Here is a 19,460-nt window from a genome sequence, read left to right on the forward strand (position 1 = left end):
TTCGACTTCTGGTTAGTATCTCCCACAACTGTGGAGCCGTAAGGCTATACCAGTCTGTCTAGTTAACACAAACGAGTGAACACAGGTTAAACTAAACAAGAAAAGCTAGGAATGTGGTTTGCTTGCTTTCCAGCGAGCTAGCCAAGTTAGCTTAAGCCTTGTAGCATGGGCTAACAAAGTCTCGAAAGCTAGCCGTGTGAAGCTAGCTACCACAGGAGACTGAGAGGTAGAAAACAACTTCTACTCTAAGCAAAACTTTCCTTTTGGTCAGTACTCAACACTATTGTCAGGAGCAGAGAGAGGTCCTACGTTCGGCAGCTTCAGGAGCCGTAGTGATTCTTCCGCAAGGAAGAGAGGCGAGAATGACCAGAGGACGGGTGAGTTGTGCATTATGAAGAGGGAAGGGCTCACCTCATTAGCCACACGACCTGTCTGTCTCTGATAGACGTTGTGTGATTGGTTCTTTGTTAGTGATCCACCTGGAGCGAATCCCCCATACAGTATGTGATACATTGAAACTAGTATTTGAAAGAGATATTCAGTATATCCTTGAAGCCTGTGATTACACCTCTACCATACGCCGGCACAGCACCATAACCTATCTCAGCAGTCTCCCCCTCCTCAACCAACCACTAAACCACTGCATCTGTGCTGCTACAGGACCACAGAGACACCACCACCACACCACAGGATCCTATTTTGGGTTAATTGATTGTTTAGTTATATCAGCGCCTGGGGTAATCCTCTGAGCCCCTCATCACCTCCTCCCTTTCCTTCCTCCCCCTCTCCCTCCAACCTTCCTCCTCCCTACCCAATGCAACATGACTGGCTGGTGGCCCTCCCCCTTACGGTGCATACTCCCACCCACCCCAGAGCTGCTCCATTAGGCCTGAATTGTTGTTGTGACGTGTGGGGCCCAGGGGAGGTGTTACTGTCAGGCCAGATTTACTCCCAGCCATCTGACACGAGGTGGCTTCTCGCTGGGGGCGTGGAGGGAAGGAGAGAGAGGAGAAAGCTAGCAGCCAGGCCTCAAGCTGCCTATGGCAGGGATAGCTCAATGCAACAGCCTGAATCAACAGTATAATGCAACAACCTATTATAGCAACAGAAAAATACAAGAGCCTAAAGCAACAGTCCAATATAACAGTAGGCTAAAGTGCAACAGTCTATAGCAAAAAAACAATGTAACAGCCAAGAAACAGCTGACATCAAAGTCAAACTGACATTATATCCTAAAACCACTGACTGTGACTGACATTTTTGCTACTGAATATCTTGTCAAAAAAAATTGGGGGTGAAATTAAGAATTACTATATAAGTGTGTGGATGTCAGTTGTATTTAATTTAGGTTTTTTACATTGTCAGTTTTTATTTATTTGTGCATATCTGCATTGTGGATTATATATCTTTACTCTACTTTATTACGTTTATTTTTACAGGGACAGTGCACATTAATCAGCATTTCTGTTGCCGATTTTAGCCAGCCGACACGACAAATTTTCATCCGCGGTCCTTGGGCAGGTTATTAAAAACACTTAAAATGACATACAGACAGACAATAAGCACATAAAGAACAACATATGACAAGCAACACTAATCAATGCAGACAGACAGAGCAATAACACAAAAAGCAAGCAAACAAAATAGAAAATAACAAAATAGAAAAAAACAAAATGTCTGACAGGCAACATGGAAAACGGCTATACACAGCTAGAGAATGTGTTCACACACCTGATTGTTCTTATCTGTCGCATATCTGGTTGAGTAATCTTCAATCACAGGCTCCTACTGCCAACAGCAATTTAGACCTCCTGGGAAGTGGTCTACAGGATCCAGCTATTGTCTGCTGAAGAATATGTGCCAGTCACCTGTCATGTCAAACATGGAACACAGACACATACACATCGAGGCCTTGAACCGTACAATTAATGATTATACCCTAATTACTTACAACGTACACCTGATATCATCACACATTCACTGTCCTCAAAAGATAACACACATTTGTCTAATTCCTTTCTCACCATTTCCTCCATCCACTTAAAACTACCCAGCTACATTCAAACCTCCACAATCACTTATACATACAAAGCCACTGGGGAAACTCAAGTTAATCTGAAAGAGTGGAGGGGATAATCTCAGTTGTTTACATTAAGAGTTCATCCTGAGGTCATCCTGATCGCACCTTTTTTCTCTCTCAGGGTTCCTCACACCTGTCGAGGGAGGGGAGGGAAGGGAAGGGGCTGCGACATGTTAAACCAGGAAGCTGGTAGGATTTAGAGAGTCTGTTGTGGAGGCTTCAGACTTCCTGATGTGTTGTGTTCCTCTGTCTCATTGACAAATCCTCCTGGCTCAGCCCAAATGGAAACTGCCCAGTAAACTGACCATGGCAGGGATCGAGGGAGATTAGTGCTGCCTTTGACACTTCACTCTCACCCGCACTGACTTTGCAGGGCACCCTGGGATAGGGTTACGCACCTGTCGCCTTAGTACAGCAATACTGACAGCCGCCACTCAGGTGGAAGGATTCGATTTTAAGTCGAAGTGTTATGTCCTTGTTCTGGCAACCTGAGAACAAGAGCCAGCAGTCCAACCCTAAAATGAAAAAGTTACGGACCTGTATCAAAAATCTAAAATACCTGTGTGAAAAAATTATATTATAAGGCCATTTTTATTTTGGAACTTGGTATGTGTCTGTCAAAACACGCACAATTCACAGTCTGAGAAACTTTCTTCAGCCAGTGTTTCTAAAAGCATCAATCTTCCAACACCTGGATTTGTTTTTGTTGTTAGAGTAATTATAGTAAGTGCTTGGGTTAAATCTGACAATCCACAGTTATTCAAACACAGCGCCTATTGTTAATCAGTGGTCTTGGTATTCTACTCTCATATCAGGGTGAGGGTGGGGTGGATCCTCATGTTGCTTTGTTGCCATAGGTAGATACTTTTTGTAAGACTAGGGAGGTGTGTCTTTTAGACAAACCTCTGTTTTTGCGGAGTTTGTGGAGATGTTTTTTTTTTTTTTTCACAAATATTTAGGATTTTTTAGGTTATAAAGCTATAGTTAACTAAAGTCCAGAGTTGTTCATAGTCAGGTCTCCTGGTTCTATAGAATCCAGATTTTTCCAATTATGCCTGTTCATTTGCATTGTCAGTACTGTAGTTCCTGTTGGAACTGCATATTGCTGGAAGATGGTGAAAGGATCCATCTATAAAGAATGTGCAGATTGATGGTCTTTGTCAGAGTGAGGATTGTTTAAATGTACCGTCTGTGATGCTATTCCCAGATGAAACTGCAATGCAAGTCTTTCTGTCACTGGTAGAAAAAATTGAAAGACATTGACGGTCACTTACACAGTCCGAGCACACACACACACACATGCGCGCTCCAAGCACACACGCACGCACACACGCATGCACACACTACACACTGTTTAATCTATTTAATTGAACCTGACTTTGAATAAGTAAACAAATTAGGAAATTCACAAGAGGCATTCGATCCCTCATAAGCTAATGGATTGAAGATTTCTATCCCGTAGGGGCATTTGGGCAAACAAGGCACGGTTATCTCCAAATCGACATGTTGACTCTCAGTCTGCATCAAATTTCTGCACTAAAGAGCCGTTGAACTCTTGATACAGCTTTGGTAATTAGCCAGACGGCCAATCTGCAGATTCAACCATGTCTCTGGATTGCTCCGGTTCCCCTACGTTATCTGTATTCTGATGTAAGATCAATGTGATTAATACTTCAGGAAAATTAGGGATGATATCGAAGATTAGCCACCACCCCAATTACCCTAGCTTCTGTCAGTGTTTTGAGGAATTAAGATGTGTATATACTGTATAGAAAAACTACATTTTTTGTTATGTCTAACGTCACACCCTGATCTGTTTCACCTGTCTTGTGCTTGTCTCCACCCCCCACCAGGTGTCTCCCATTTCTCCCCATTATCTCCTGTGTATTTATACCTGTGTTTTCTGTTTGTCTGTTGCCAGTTCATCGAATCCTACCAGCATGTTCCCGTGTTTCCTGTGTTCTAGTTTTAGTTTTTCCTAGTCGTCCCAGTTCTGAACTTTCTGCCTGTCCTGATCCTGATCCTGCCTGCCGTCCTGTACCTGCCTGACTCTGATTTGTATTACGGCTCTTTGCCTGCCTTGACTTACCTTTTGCCTGCCCCTTGTACTGTTGTAAACTCTGAGACTCGTACTATCTGCCTTCTGTGTCTGCATCTGGGTTTTAGCCTGAGCCTTGATAAATAGAAGAGAAGCCAAGACAAAGTCCATAGTCAACATAATTAAGATCTGATACAAGAGTCAGTGGTCAGTTTGGATTTAGCTGACAAATTTATTAAAGACCTGTATCACTTAATCATCATCAGAGAGAATAAATAAGACATAAAACATCTTCCACATAAACAAACACGTACACCAGCCTGGGTTTCAGCATGCCCAGGTAATTTCAATAGAATGAAACAAACAAGATACATCTGAGAACACACAAATGCATAGAAGTAACTGGACCTCTAGTTATCGGTGGGAGGCGACATCTACAACTTGTTTAGATCCATAGCCGTCAATGTACAAAGTCCTAATATCTGTGGTATTCATGTTGTCGAAGGGGTTGTATAAAAATAAATTCTCCACAATGATAAACCATAATATACATAGACATTTGGCAACAACCAGACACATAAAAACTCTGACTTGAACCAAAACCTGCATCAGTACACTTTTTTTTTTTAAACAGAGAGAAGAATAAGGTGGAAAGCATTGGAGTCTATTAAAATCGAATAGGGCAAAAGTCTGAATTTGCTAAGTTGTCACAACGATATCACAGCTGGAAATTGTGTGTATCTGTGAGCTTCCTCTGGTGTAATATTGATGACACCATAGGGATCAAAAGCATGATGGTGGAAAGTCGCTGTACACATAGTTCAATGGTGGAGGGCTGTTTGATGAGTGCTGTGAAGACTTCAGGCTGAGAGATGGAGTATGTCTGTCTGACCGTTAAAAGTTCAGATTGTAGAAGTGAGGTGCTTTCCTTTCAGAACCTACTCTTGACGATATTTGAGCAACATATCAACACTTCGTCAGTAGCTAAATGATCATTCAGAACAGGCCAGTACTCCATTTTTCTCAGTCTTGTTATCTTTAAGGAATGGTGTGTGAGTTCCAAGTGCTACCATTCATATTTTCCTTTCAGTCCACTCAGATCAGGAGAAATGTAAAATATTAATTGACAGTTCATTGACAGAGAGAGAGTGATCCAAGGAGGGTGAAAGACAGCAACCATCTGACCCGATCTATCTGTTTCACAGGTCTTGCGTGACTGTCTCTTTCCAGTTTTTGACACCCGCAGGAGAAGACACAGAAAAAACACCTTTGAGTCCTTAGACCACGTTGACCAATCAACCCAGCTCATCAAAACTGTCCGTGGTCCACTTCATCCAACCAGGAAGCTGGACTCGCTGGGAAGTCTGGGTAGCCCCCACTGCTGCCAGTGGACAGATCCGAGCTGGGGCCGTTAGTGCCCCCCAACACTCCTCTCATGCCTGGGTTCAGCCCCGGGGCCCCGCCTTGGGTCATGATGGACAGGCCGGAGTCAGGGTAGACCAGGCTGGAGATGAGGGGCTGGTGCCTGGGCAGTGCCTGAAGCGAACCTGGGGACTGGGGTAGGCCGTAGGGGCTGCTGGAGCGGATGTCACGGTACTGGTCCTGAGAGGGGACGACTCCATGCTCCAGGGGGAAGGGGCCGTGGCTGCCCCCCATGGCTGGAGACGACTCGCTCAGGCCGCTGTAGATGCCATTGGAGTGACTGAGCTCCGACATGGGTGGCTCGTCTGGAACAAAAGGGAGGACACTTGGTCAGGGTGTGGCATTATAGAAGCCTTATGGAATATAGTGCTGATATTATTAGTTTGATTCTGGTCATTCATATAAAATTAGATTTATAAGATTTTCCCTCATTGGAATTATTTGGGTTTCATTCACATTTGAGTGGGTATAAACCAAAATGTGTGGTTTACAAATGTGCTATGTCCATTTCCACTATGCACTTCAGGGGCTAATAAATCATATAAAAAGAGTTGGTATTATAATTGTGATAATAACAAATTTTTTATCATCTCTCATAATTCCTCAAACAGGAACTTAAAGGCGCCCTCTGTATCCCATTCCCTTTAATTTGATTATTGTGAATACATCATCTCAGATATGTCTGTCTGTTTGTTTTCTCATCCTACCTGTAAAGGAGACCTCAGCGTCGCTGTCCATGCCCTCCTCCTGGATACTGTCCTTGTCTGATTTGGAACTGCCTCGCGACCTCTTCATGTTGCGGAAGTACTGTCCCCACCTCTGTCTGCCTGCATCCTTCTTCAGCCTCTTCTCTTTTGCTCGCCTGTTCTGAAACCAGACCTGGAGGACAGAGGTGTTGTATGGTTAGGTACATATGTTTTGTTCAATTTATTTTAGGTATACAATTGGGGAGTTGGGAATTTCCTGTTGAAGGCAGCTCCTCCAATAAATATCATATTTTTCTAAGTAGAAGCCTTTTCCTACAATAAAATAAAATAAAATGTATTTATATAGCCCTGCTTACATCAGCTGATATCTCAAAGTGCTGTACAGAAACCCAGCCTAAAACCCCAAACAGCAAGCAATGCAGGTGTAGAAGCACGGTGGAATTATGAGTAAAGTGAAACTGATTTCTTAAAATGAGAAATCTATAATGTACTGTTACATTTGCAGAGGACACAAGTAGTCCGTTTTATAACATTATCAAATGTTTTATCTTTTGAACTGAATGTTTCATTCATAGCCTATTGTAGGACATGCAAAATGGCATTCCTAACCACCCCAGACATCATTTTTCTCTATTCTTTCTTCAGTGCATCTTCTATGCTTTTAAGTGGTCAGGTACATTAAAATTAAAACAAAATAATTTTCAAGGACTTGTCTGGGGACTGGGCCATGTCTTCTTTAACGCAAGTGGGAGATTGAAACAGTGGGACAGAACACTAATCTCGGGATCACCATGACCTGTACAAGATTTATCACACGCTTAATTAACTTCATGACAGCTATAAGTTGTCCTTAACCCTGAGAGCAGACAAGTTACCATGCGTGTTACCCTCTCACTGGGATTTAATACCTGGAGTTGATGTTAATTATTTAAATCTCACGTTGTCCACGTTCTAAATTGTAGCTGTAAATTTGTGTGATAAAATTGGAAACATTTGTATTTTTATTTTTAAGAGACAGTTATGATTGACAAACCATTCAATGTAAGCACATATTTGTTTAAATCTACATCATGCAAAGCATAATTGAATTAAAACAGTTAAAAATGTTCTACTTTCTACCCCATATTTAGGAAAGGTCTATATTCATTAATGATATGGAGCCAAAGTGAACCCTCTTCACCCCCATTTCCCCTTCAGTGAATAATGAAGCATAGTGGCTTCCTACCTACTTTAAGTGTCCTTGCAAATAAAACGATATATACAGAATGACTAATTGACCATAGTCATCCACAGTAGGGCTCTTTCACAGACAATATGCGAGGCTCTCAGCGTTGTTAACGAGCTCCCTCTTACTATTCTGACTTTCAAGTGTGTAGACTTTTTTTTTTACTCCATCTCACTGTAAATTCTAACCATCAAACCCCAACTCTTCTGTACCTGGGAAGCCATTTCAAGCACTATTTCAAAAGGAAACCCATGCATGACCTTAGATAATAATACAATAAGGACGCTAATGAAATGGTCTATAATGGAGGGGAATGGATAGTTACCTGAACAACCCGCATATCTAGGCCAGTTTCTGACGATAGCTGTTCTCGTACGTGGCGGGCCGGTTTGGGAGAGTTGTTGTAAGCGTTTTTCAGGGTCTCGAGCTGTTTCGCGGTGATGGTCGTTCGTGGCCTTTTCGCTGTTGAGTCAGCTTCTAAAAAGAAAATACAAGACACACAATGTAAGCCATAACGTAAACAAAAATGCACCCCAATACTTTATGCTAATAGGCCTAATATTCGATTCAAAGCTGTATCTAAATATTGATAGATATTCAGTTAGATCCACCGAAAATTGTAAGCCTGTTAAAAATAGCTTTTTGCGTGCCCAAAAAATGTATATATAAAGAAATATATATCTGGAAATATAATTTACAGTGCAATGCTTATTAAACAAATGATTGAATTATTTTAATTAGATTATTCAGCATCCTTTGCGAGTTAGAGGTTGTAATTAAACTATTAATGAGTCGGATTACTCGTACATTTGATGATTTGTTATTATGTGCGTAATTGATCCCAAATATATGCTAACTCATAATAAATAAATAGTATACAGACAAAAAAAAATGCGAGACCATCCTCCAATGCCCAAGTAATGGCGCCCTTTCATTAACAAAATAAACGTGTGTTTGTCTATGAAAACTCACGTTAACTCAATGTGTAAATCAGCAGTAGATACACAACACAGTCACATTCAATTCGCGCATGCTGGGGTGAGATACAGGCAGTAAATTCCGACAAACAGATGGGGCAGATAACACTTGAGTAATACATTAACTATTCACAAAGAAAATACCCAGCGTAGATGTCTTTTTGTTTATACAGAGCTTCTGTGAGAGGTCAGTTGTAATTCATTTTTCATTCAATAAATATGCATTACATAAAATAAGTTATTTTAATCCGAGGCTTTAAAATAACCAGCGCTTTTAACACCCTTGAAACAAAACTAATATGTTGTGCCGATGAGGCTGAATTTAATCTTCTTAGTCACTGTCGGTCTGCTAATAAAATAAAACAAAATTAACTACGTTTTCTCTCTTCAATGCAATTGGACAGGCTTTAGGCCTATCTATACATAGGCTATTGCTATCTATTGGGACGCGGGCTACGACGCAACTAGCGCAGATGGGTCAAGTGTTTATGGGTGACCTCATAGTCTTGGAGATCAAGTTCACAGCTCCAAACAATACATAACGTATTGGGTGATGCGGTGATTGATAACATATTATAGGCATACTCCCTTTTAACGTTGTAGTTTAGCAGACAGAATGAAATGAAGATGTGGGCCTTGTAGGATTTCCACATTCTTGGATATCGCTAAAATATCAACGACTGTTGATGCATGCGTAATTAGGCGTTAGAATCTAGGAACTCTGATCTTGGGGACCCTAAATCGGTGTGATAAGGTATTTATTTCATTTTATTTAACCTTGATTTAACTAGGCAAGTCAGTTAAGAACAAATTATTATTTACAATGACGGCCTACCCCGGCCAGACCTGGACGACGCTGGGCCAATTGTGCGCCACCCTATGGGACTCCCAATCACGGCCGGATGTGATACAGCCTGAATTCGAACCAGGCACTGTAGTGACGGCTCTTGCACTGAGATGCCGTGCCTTAGAACACTGCGCCATACAGCGATCTCTCACCTCGCTGTTTGGCGGTCTCGTAGTCAGCCTTGCACACGAGCCTGCTGTCCTCCATCAGGTAGTACTCGTCACCTGTCGCGAGCTGCCTCTTGCACACGATGCACGCGAAGCAGTGCAGGTGGTATACGAAATCCTGTGCCCTTCTCACCACCTGCGTTGGAGGAATACCTTGCTGACACGCGGCGCATTTGGTCCCAAATCTCCTTTTTGGAAATAAGAAGGTTATCATCAATAAATTGACAAGAGTTTAATCACGTTCATAACCTGTGAATCTATAAAATAGTTTGGCTTGTTTTCAATTAACTATTAGGCTACCTACACACCAGCAATATTTTCAATAATTTGTCGTTCATAAAATAATATGTATTTCATGGGACGGCCTATTTCTTGCACTCACTTAAAAAAGTCTTCTTTGCAGTAAACGCTATCTCCTCGGCTGAAGCACTTGTCCGCTAGTTGGGATTGGCAGTCGCTGCATTTCAGGCACTTGCTGTGCCAATGGCGGTCCAGCACTTTGAGGATGAAGCGGTCCACGATGTGTTGATTACAGCCAGCGCATACAGGAATTTCTGTAGAAGACAGGATAACCATGAAGCCATCTTGAATTTAAACACTGCTTAAGAAATCATGTTACACCGAGACAAATTATACTGTGATCAAATTATTTTACGACACAAAATAGCAATTCATACAATTGTCAAATGTAGACATTTGTTATTGCATTTGATTTAGAATAGGCTTATTTGGGATAATATCTAAATAAGGACACTAATTCGATACAAATTATCAAAAAAATTGTGATAAATCATACTTCATATTCTGCATATTATAAATAGGTATATTATTTATACATGAATCATATATTTATGCCATTTGTTTTTCAGTTGATACTACTAAAACCTCAGATATAGAAATTCGCATCGAAAGTGATGAGTAAATAGAAATCAATGGAAAAACACCAAAGGCAGTCTATTTCAGGGCAAATATGAGACCATTTTGTCACTGAGCTAGTATCTAGAATATTGTATATTTTTATTTTCATCGATGTATATTGATTATCATGTAATTGAGAATTGCTATAATGCAATTAAAAAGTTGTAGGCCTAATAAACAAATCTGGTTGAATGAAAAGCATAGTTGAAACCATCACCAAAAGGCAGATTTCGAAGAGTGCTTTTAAAGGAAAATTCAACACAAAAACGATATTTGGTATTTGTTTCATTAGTCCATTGTTGATATAGTCCCGAAATGTTTTGCTTGTCAGCAATCAAGTTGACTAGATATATAACTTTCAAAATACAGAATTACAGCCAGTATGATGCATTTTGCATGGGCTGTATTTCTGTATTTTGAAAGTTATATACCTTTAAAACTTGATTTCTGACAAGTAAAACATTTTGGGACTATCAACAATGAACAAATGAAACAAATATAGTTTTGTGTGGAGTTTTCCATTAAGTTGACTAAGGTGTTGTGGACTCTATCAATAAATGTAGGGACATAATTATTTCAATAGTCTCAGATGTAAATACACTGCTGCCTATATATTACAGCCATTCATTCGTTTGTCAGCACCATCATCATCATCTTCATCATTGTCGTCGTCATCATCACTATCGTCATTTTTTTCACAACCCATAAATTCGAGTAAAGGCCTGTTTTTTTGTATGATTATCAAAACCTGGCAACATCCGTTAACATTTTCCAAGTGTGGGTGCCAGATGCAATACAAAAGAACAGCGAAAATCCAACTAATAGCATAAAATATTACAAAGACCACAGCCAACACATATTGACTGTTGACTGATTGAGTTATCATGCTGAAACCATGACGTTTGATCTGCAGAATGAATGAAGAAGACATAGGCCTATAAAAAAGCCCCCTTCTACTATCACTCCTCGAAAAAGCGCATTCCATTAATTAAAACACTTACTTTGCATGGTAACCAACTGATCCAAGTCCCCCAGACCATCTATAAACAACAGTGGATACCGAAAAACTCTCTCTCTAAGCCTTTCCCTCTCTCACCGTTTCCCTTACTGATTCAACATACACAGTATGTATGTATGTATGTATGTATGTATGTATGTATGTATGTATGTATGTATGTATGTATGTATGTATGTATGTATGTATGTATGTATCTCTTCTCTCGTTCCTGCAACCATGCATGGGCTATCCTATCCTCGTGTTTGAGGTTACCCACTGGGCAAACACTGGTTGCATCAACGTTGTTTCCACCTTATTTCAATAAAATGTACGTTGCACTAAAGTGGAATAGACGTTGAATTTACGTCTGTGCCCAGTGGGTACAACAGGCGCATGGGTCCCTCTCTCTTTAAAACACTGGTCCATTGTTTCCCATTTAATAATAAAAAGGGAAGAAAAAACAAGCCTTCTGTATCGACACAGCCAATCCCCATGTCCAAGCTCAGACGCCCAATCAACGCAGTTTGAGGTTTTACTTTACATCTGGTTTCCAAATCATGCAGAAGCAGGCCCGCTTCGCAGAGTGGGCAAGGAGGGTTTCATCCATGTAAACGAGACCACAGCAACATTTGATCGAAGGTTCGGACATTGAATATGTTGCCAATGTTCCTGCATTCAAATTGTCAAAACACCATCCAAGCCTTTCCCACTATAACGCATGAAATTACGCTGAAAGTGCACACTTGAGTGGATGAGGTGAAATGTGTTTCGATGTCATCAAATGTAGCTTCAGTCACATACCTAATTGCTACACGTTGTGTGTTAACATGAGTTTATTGACAATTTAGATATGCTGATGATACCGTGCACATTAGGCTACTAGAAATGGTTTCGGTGTTGGGATGATGAAGCCGACCGTCCATATGGCCAAATTTGCATAATTGTATTTTGACTAATTTACACATGACATTTGACAATATCCCTCTGATACCCAATCGTTCCGACGTACAGTTTACAGATAATAGTAAGCCAATGTCTTCATCAAGTTCAGGATTTGCTCTAATTCATATAATTAACTGAACATCTTTTTTTATTTTTTTATTTTACCGTTATTTTACCAGGTAAGTTGACTGAGAACACGTTCTCATTTGCAGCAACGACCTGGGGAATAGTTACAGGGGAGAGGAGGGGGATGAATGAGCCAATTGTAAACTGGGGATTATTAGGTGACCGTGATGGTTGAGGGCCAGATTGGGAATTTAGCCAGGACACCGGGGTTAACACCCCTACTCTTACAATAAGTGCCATGGGATCTTTAATGACCTCAGAGAGTCAGGACACCCGTTTAACGTCCCATCCGAAAGACGGCACCCTACACAGAGCAGTGTCCCCAATCACTGCCCTGGGGCATTGGGATCTTTGTTTAGACCAGAGGAAAGAGTGCCTCCTACTGGCCCTCCAACACCACTTCCAGCAGCACCTGGTCTCCCATCCAGGGACTGACCAGGACCAACCCTGCTTAGCTTCAGAAGCAAGCCAGCAGTGGTATGCAGGGTGGTATGCATCAATAGACATAATGTGACAATTTGCAGGCCATTGAACTTTTAGGAATAATCCACTCAAACATACCCGCATGGCCAACTTTTAAGCATGTCTTCATCAAGACGATACACGAAAACAAAATGGCCATCTTTCAGCAAACAAATAACTTTTCATTGCAACTTATTATCAAACTATCAACAAACACGTATCGAGTGAGATGCATCACTGGCAACTTAAATGAGGCTTGAAATGTTAGCACTTTGATTTATTCAAGTCGAACCACGTTTCATTCGTCTATGGAATCGCATTCCTATTGTTAATTTGTGGGCAATTTATGAAAAATGTATGGAACATTGTTTTCTGGGACCAAGAGCAAGCAACGCACAACAGCGAGGGAGCCACGTCACCAACAGGTGCATCAAACTCATTATTAATTCAATAGGTTCTGTAAAACTAGAATACAACGGTCTAGTCTCACGCCACAATCCAGCGATTTGATCACCTTATAAAAATATTACCAGTATAGATATACGCCCATGAAAGCCAATTCAATCCCTAGAAATTGCAGTAATATTGATAGAAACCTCGTTAAAACAAATACGTTTGTCCCATTTAGGGCAGGTTGTTACATAGTTGTTACAACCCACACCATCCTAAATAAAGAATTCACACTTATCTTTCAACATTTAAGACAATAATGTCTACAATGTGTATTTTTAAACAGTTTACTAAATCCTTAACCCTCATTATGCAATGAATGGAAAAATTGCGACAAGATTAAAACTGCATAAAAGTGTAAAAAATTGCTTTGGAGCAAACAGATAAGACATGTTATTTCGTAGATTCGCCGTCTTTAGCCTTAATCCTTCGCCATACAGATTTAGCCATAACCCATTGTAATACAGGGGACAGGAGCGAAAAGTGGAAAAAACTGAAAAGGTTAGTGTCCACTGTTTCGGCTAACCTCTGACTAGTCTAAAACTGATAGTGTATGAGCGAATTATGCATGCAAGATAAGCGTTCATTTGTAACATATCCATGTAGGAAATATAAGCATTTCATTTTATTATAAAAATGTTCAGAAATACAAAAGAGGAGACTATTCGAACAAAGTTAGATTGTGTTCTTCATACAGTATGAGATACACGAAGGTGTTGGAATGAAATAAAACAACATCCCGTATTCTGACAAGTATAAACAGCGACAACAAAGTACTGATTAAATATCTGACCATTGTAATGTGCCTAATCAATATCAAATTAGATTAAAACACAAATTGAATCATGCGTTGCCCTGTTGTATACCTTTACGTAATTCCTCGCTCTGGGCCAGCAAGGCAAACAGCATCTCCGTGTTATTCGGTGCTCCATTTGGAGAGTTCTGTTCATTATGTCCATCCATTGCTCATGTTCTCCTCACACGATAACGAAAAACGACTGTATTGCTGTGTTCTAGCTGCGCACCTATCACTCACAACACCATATTATGCAGTATATCAAGAGAAGAATACCACAATTCCACGCACGGTGTGACTGCATACGCTTGAGTTTGCTGTATCCCAGTGTGATGTGCACTGCGCAGGATTACGACGCGTGGTTACCCTAGCGACTGGCCTGTTAAAGCAGGGAGATAGATTATCATCAACGATCAGAAACTTGGAAACGGTGCGGGTACCAAGTGCTCTTCGGAGGGAGGAAAAATGGAACAAGATAACATTTGACTATGGTTTCGGCCATGTGTGTTTAGTTGATGCATAGGCTATGCTATTAAATGCCATTTTATTGCAAGAAGCTCCTATTTGACCTTCATTTACACTAACAGATTTTGCATGATCTTATGAAAATACATTTTCACAGCACGAAAAGTAGCCTAAGTGTTTTTAAATGGAACTTTGCACGCACGTTTCTCTAAAACAGTGTGTAGGCCTATTTCAAATCGAATCCCGGCCATAATATAGCCGAAGCTACACAAATAATCAAACGCAAACGAAAATGGAACCTGGCACATATTTTTTTATTTATTAATTAAGTCCTGAAACGGTTGAGTTCGAAAATTCATTAAGTTAAATAAGTTAAAGTTAAGTTAAATAAAGTGACATTCCAAATATTTGCCTGTAATGGACAGTTTATGTTATGGATACGCAACACAGGGCCTGCTATCGAAGATTCAAATAGGCCTGTACATCATTTTATATAGGTAGCTATTGTACAATTTATTTTGGCTTTGATTGTTGGATTTCTGTGGTTGATGTGCAGTTGACAAGGCAGAATGCAACTCTAATATTTGTAAAACATTCCACCATAACATAGGCCTAGGTACTTATTACAGTATAGTATAGTTTTAAATATGTTTAATTCGTTTTTTACCTTTTCTAAAATGCACAATAATAGAACGACGTGAGGTGACCCCTATTTACAAAAAAAAAAAAAGATCGAATACTAGGAGGCATATGTCACAAGAACCATTAGCCTACATAGGAACATAATAGGATCCCATTTAATAATAAATAGCTTGATGAAATTAACACTTTTCGTTTGAAACATCTGGATCAGATGACAAATATTCCTTTACCAACGTTACTGTTATATTTGACAGGTATGATTTAATTACATGGACTAATTTATATTGGATATTTTGGATGTTTCACATATTATATCAACCATCGCACTCATGGTATCTTATTAACTCAAAAACAAAAGAGAACATCTCCTTAACTTGACGTTGTATTGGGGTCACGGTAGATAACACTACATTCGTAATAAAACCAAATCTACAATTTCCATCACGTAACGAGAACGTATAAACCTGGCGCGCGATTGACACACGCGTGCGCGCGCACACACACAGCATATTGTAGAACTATAGCCTATGCTGACTTCACAAAGACAACTGTTTACTTAGGGGAGAGATTGGCCGTTCAATAACATGTTGATCGAGGCAACACCACGATGAATTTTATCGACACTGATCTCAGGCGCAAAAGGGCGCCTTGGGAAATCACGAGTAGTGCCATGGCTTCGTGGACCCCTGATGAATCTAAAATCAATGCCCCATTTGCCAGTATTTTCTGAGTATATGAAATACATTTTGGTGAAAGGTGTGGGATGCTTCAGTGCTCCCTCTTACATTTCAGCTATATTTTTATGTGCTATTGATCGCTCCCTTTTGAGGGGCGAGGAGACAGTAATGGGGTAAGATGAGAAATGCTCTATGATCAACAAAACAGAAAAGTGATCCGTGAGAAAGAGGCGGACATGGGCTAGTGGTTTCGTAAAGAGATCGTTATTGCTTTTATTTCTAAAACCATTGCTAATCTATTGGTTTTTGATTTGGCCATGGAATAGCCCACTTACAAGCCTTATTCCTTTCCCCGATACGTAAGGCAACACAATATATCTTGTGGCATGGAAATACTTTATTAGATTCATAATTTACAAAAATGAAGTAAGACTACCATTGCTACAAAGATGCTGCAAATTTTCGAACAATAATTTGTGCCTGGGATGAGAAGGCTATATTAATAACACCTCACATAATGAGTAGCCTAAAGGCCTAGATGTAATGGAATAATTCACAAACCACATGCCTACTGGTCTACATGGTTTACAGTGTGTTCAAATAAACAAAGTTATGCCAGACCTCAGGTGCCGCACCTGTCGAAGGGAACCTGACACTTGTTAAGCATTCTGCACAGGCTGTTGACTAGGGAGGGCGGGGGGCGGCCTGTGTGCAGCCGAGCTGTCGCCTTGTTGCGTACACAAGTGGTTGGTGCAAAAGCGCTCTGGTGGTCTCGTGACAGCCAAGAGAGATGGTGTGAAATAACAGCACACGCATAACATCTGTTCTTATGATTTCCAACAATGCAGCTCATTACGTATTCATAACGTCTCCCGCACGCAGGGAAACATAAATTAAAGCTTTAATGTCCCACCTCGAAACAGTATGAATACCCTGTTAAATTGTATTCAACTGGACACACATTTAAGTGCTATTCGCCCTATTCGCCAATATGATGAAATACATTCCATTCGATGTGTAGCCTATCAATTTTTCTCTTTTCACAACTTCTCCCGTCTTGAAATGGAAAGCACAGCTCACTGTAACTCTTCTTTCAGCATATAATGGTGATATGTCAAACTCTTATTTCAGAAGTTTAACTGATGATGATAGGGTGTGCTGTGAGATACAATGGGCTATTTCATGCATGTTTGGATCCTGTCGGTAAAACTTTGAGCTGCAGGCGGAGCCCCCGCTGTGCTGATTTGCTGTATAGCTAGATATTTCATAGCTAATTATGAGCCATTAACAGATTACAGGGGACTAAACGGCGTCAAATAGACTCGATGGTAGGCTGGCTACATTTCCATATAAAGTTAATTTAAAATCTCGATTAGAAGTGCAAATGACTCCAAACAAACAAGAACGCCGGCTTCTTACCTTGACCTGCACTGTATCGGGAGAAATTCACGGGATTTTGACAACTTGATCCAGGATGTTCAAGCAACATTCTGAGCAGTGATGCTTTTCAGCTCAGATGAACATACAATCAATCGGAGGTTGAGATAGGCCTATACAGAGGAAAGGAAAGCAAGATGCGCGCCTGCTGAGCTTAGGCTAATGATAAGTGATTATTAGGAAAAAATTAAAACAAAAACGCATGATCCTATTTCTTTATCCTTTGAGAGTCACAAAAATAACGTGGTTGTAAGAGGCTAAAGTACGCCTGTCGACCTGGTCTCTCTGCGTCGGTCACCCTGCAAGGAAACTTTGAGAATGCAGCAACTTGCTGTTTGATTCCGTGTGTTGGTCGAGAGGAGATAGAGAGAGTGGGTGGGGATAATGCCTGACCATTACCAGCGTCAGCTGACCTCAGGATGGGACGAGTGTTCGTTTTTAACGTAACAAAAGTAACAGCTGGAGTCGAGATGCCGGGTGTGGCGCGTGGAGGACTATGCCCTGTCCACGGTGCTGAAAAGGGGAGTTTCTGTATGTGCGCGAGGCAGGAGGCGTGTGTTGCGTGTAACCCCCCCACCTCCACTCCACTGTCTTCAACCCTCCTCTCCTCCTCCCTTCCCTCCTTATCCATTTAGAGGTACACGTGTCCATCTTTCATCGTACACAATAGGGTAATGGGCGATTCGTCGGGACATTGTTGTCATGCGTTTTTATTCTCGTGCCCGTCTTTTGTTCGGCCAAGAATAGACCAACAAAGACAAGTGGATGGAGCGTCATTGTTTGTCCCCCACGATGAAAACGGGAGGGGACTATGGAACTGTCTCCTTCAGTTTGTTTGTACGTTAGTCACACGCGATATCTCAGTCTCAGACAGCACTGTGCCAATTTTAACGGAACTTGGGTGAATGATACGTCTTGCCAAAGAGTTCCGGCATGTACAAAATGTAAGGCGGGAGCTATAGTAATTAACTGAAATGTGGTAAAGCGTCAGCATGCATGCATCATTCGTGGGGGAGGACATGTTTACGGTTGGCTAGTTCCATTTTGCCGTTGTGTTTTTATTTAGACTGTTCATGCTATCTGTGGCGGGCTACCAGCATCTATTCTCCTTATTATGCCCTGAAGAGGACGCCAATGGTAATCCAACACTAGTTAGCAAATTCTGACATTTCCATACAGATTTTTGACAAGGGCGTTTCGTTTGAATCTGATTGTAATAGCGTACAGGCCTACATATTTTTTTTTAGGAGTTCCACAGCATTTCTGAAGGATTGTTGAAAATTGTATTTTTATTCTAGCCTAATAGGATATTTCTTATTCAAGCCTAATAGAATAGCAATTCTAACTAATTTCAATAATGACAAAAGCTTTGTTTCATGGAAACTTTTTTTACAATCACTAAAACTTGTGTGATGACAGTTTCAGAATTTAATAAAATGTTTTACAAATGTGAATAATTTGGAGATTCTTTGTCTTTCTTTCTTTCTTTCTTTCTTTCTTTCTTTCTTTCTTTCTTTCTTTCTTTCTTTCTTTCTTACTTTCTATCTCTAATTCCTCCCTCTCTCTCTAAAACTCGCTGCAATAGTTTAGTCTGACATAGTGGTGACGTTGTCCTACAGCTTTGATTTCAGCCGTGCAGCATGCTTACTCACCAGTGGGTCTAAGCCAATTACTTAATTACTTAATTCATTAGGCTATTCCTTACAGGGCAATTATAAACTTAAAAAACATCACATAATATCATAAGCCTCCCCATTCATCCAAGGTCATTATCGATCTATCATCTCATCTCTTCACCCATGAACCATCCACCCTCTAAGTCTGGCTGTAAATATAGCTTTTCTTACTGTATATACTTTTTCTATAGGATAAACGCGCTTGTTTTTATCGCTCCAGACGAGTTTTTGTGTTCCGCACTAATCCCCGGTCAACAAGTCAGTCTAATGTCTTTATGGAGATTTAAGAAGAAACGGCAGTAAATCTGGAAGGAGCCATATACTGTAACTAGGATCCGAAAGCAATTTCTGCCTCAAAGGAGCTCATAGGAAAACAACACAACAACAGAGAAGAACCTTCATGCATTAC

At 40.6% G+C, this 19,460-nt stretch overlaps 1 protein-coding gene across 3 annotated transcripts; it reads right to left on the reverse strand.

Moving 5' to 3' along the window:
- Nucleotides 1-4,318: 4,318 nt before the first annotated feature.
- Nucleotides 4,319-17,911, reverse strand: LOC139543989 (LIM/homeobox protein Lhx3). Of its 3 annotated transcripts, none has more exons than XM_071350623.1 (6): nucleotides 17,358-17,911; nucleotides 9,846-10,017; nucleotides 9,449-9,651; nucleotides 7,798-7,949; nucleotides 6,248-6,419; nucleotides 4,319-5,845 (listed from the first exon to the last, which is right to left on the reverse strand). In XM_071350623.1, the coding sequence occupies exons 1-6, from the start codon at nucleotides 17,425-17,427 to the stop codon at nucleotides 5,427-5,429; spliced, it is 1,188 nt and encodes a 395-aa protein (XP_071206724.1). In that variant the 5' UTR covers nucleotides 17,428-17,911; the 3' UTR covers nucleotides 4,319-5,426. The 3 variants fall into 3 exon arrangements, with proteins under 3 accessions (XP_071206724.1, XP_071206723.1, XP_071206722.1); XM_071350622.1 differs by lacking the exon at nucleotides 17,358-17,911 and adding an exon at nucleotides 14,225-16,372 and having other exon boundaries at nucleotides 9,449-9,648; XM_071350621.1 differs by lacking the exon at nucleotides 17,358-17,911 and adding an exon at nucleotides 14,225-16,370.
- Nucleotides 17,912-19,460: the final 1,549 nt, after the last annotated feature.

The sequence above is a fragment of the Salvelinus alpinus genome, chromosome 18 (genome assembly GCF_045679555.1).
Source record: "Salvelinus alpinus chromosome 18, SLU_Salpinus.1, whole genome shotgun sequence".
Taxonomy (NCBI): domain Eukaryota; kingdom Metazoa; phylum Chordata; class Actinopteri; order Salmoniformes; family Salmonidae; genus Salvelinus; species Salvelinus alpinus.

Coding starts and splice junctions, on each gene's coding strand:
- LOC139543989 (XM_071350621.1), bottom strand. CDS start 14,321: ATGGATGGACATAATGAACAGAACTCTCCAAATGGAGCACCGAATAAC. Junction 10,018..14,224: donor GAGCGAGGAATTACGTAAAG/GTATACAACAGG, acceptor TGTCTTCTACAG/AAATTCCTGTATGCGCTGGC. Junction 9,652..9,845: donor TGCAAAGAAGACTTTTTTAA/GTGAGTGCAAGA, acceptor ATTTCCAAAAAG/GAGATTTGGGACCAAATGCG.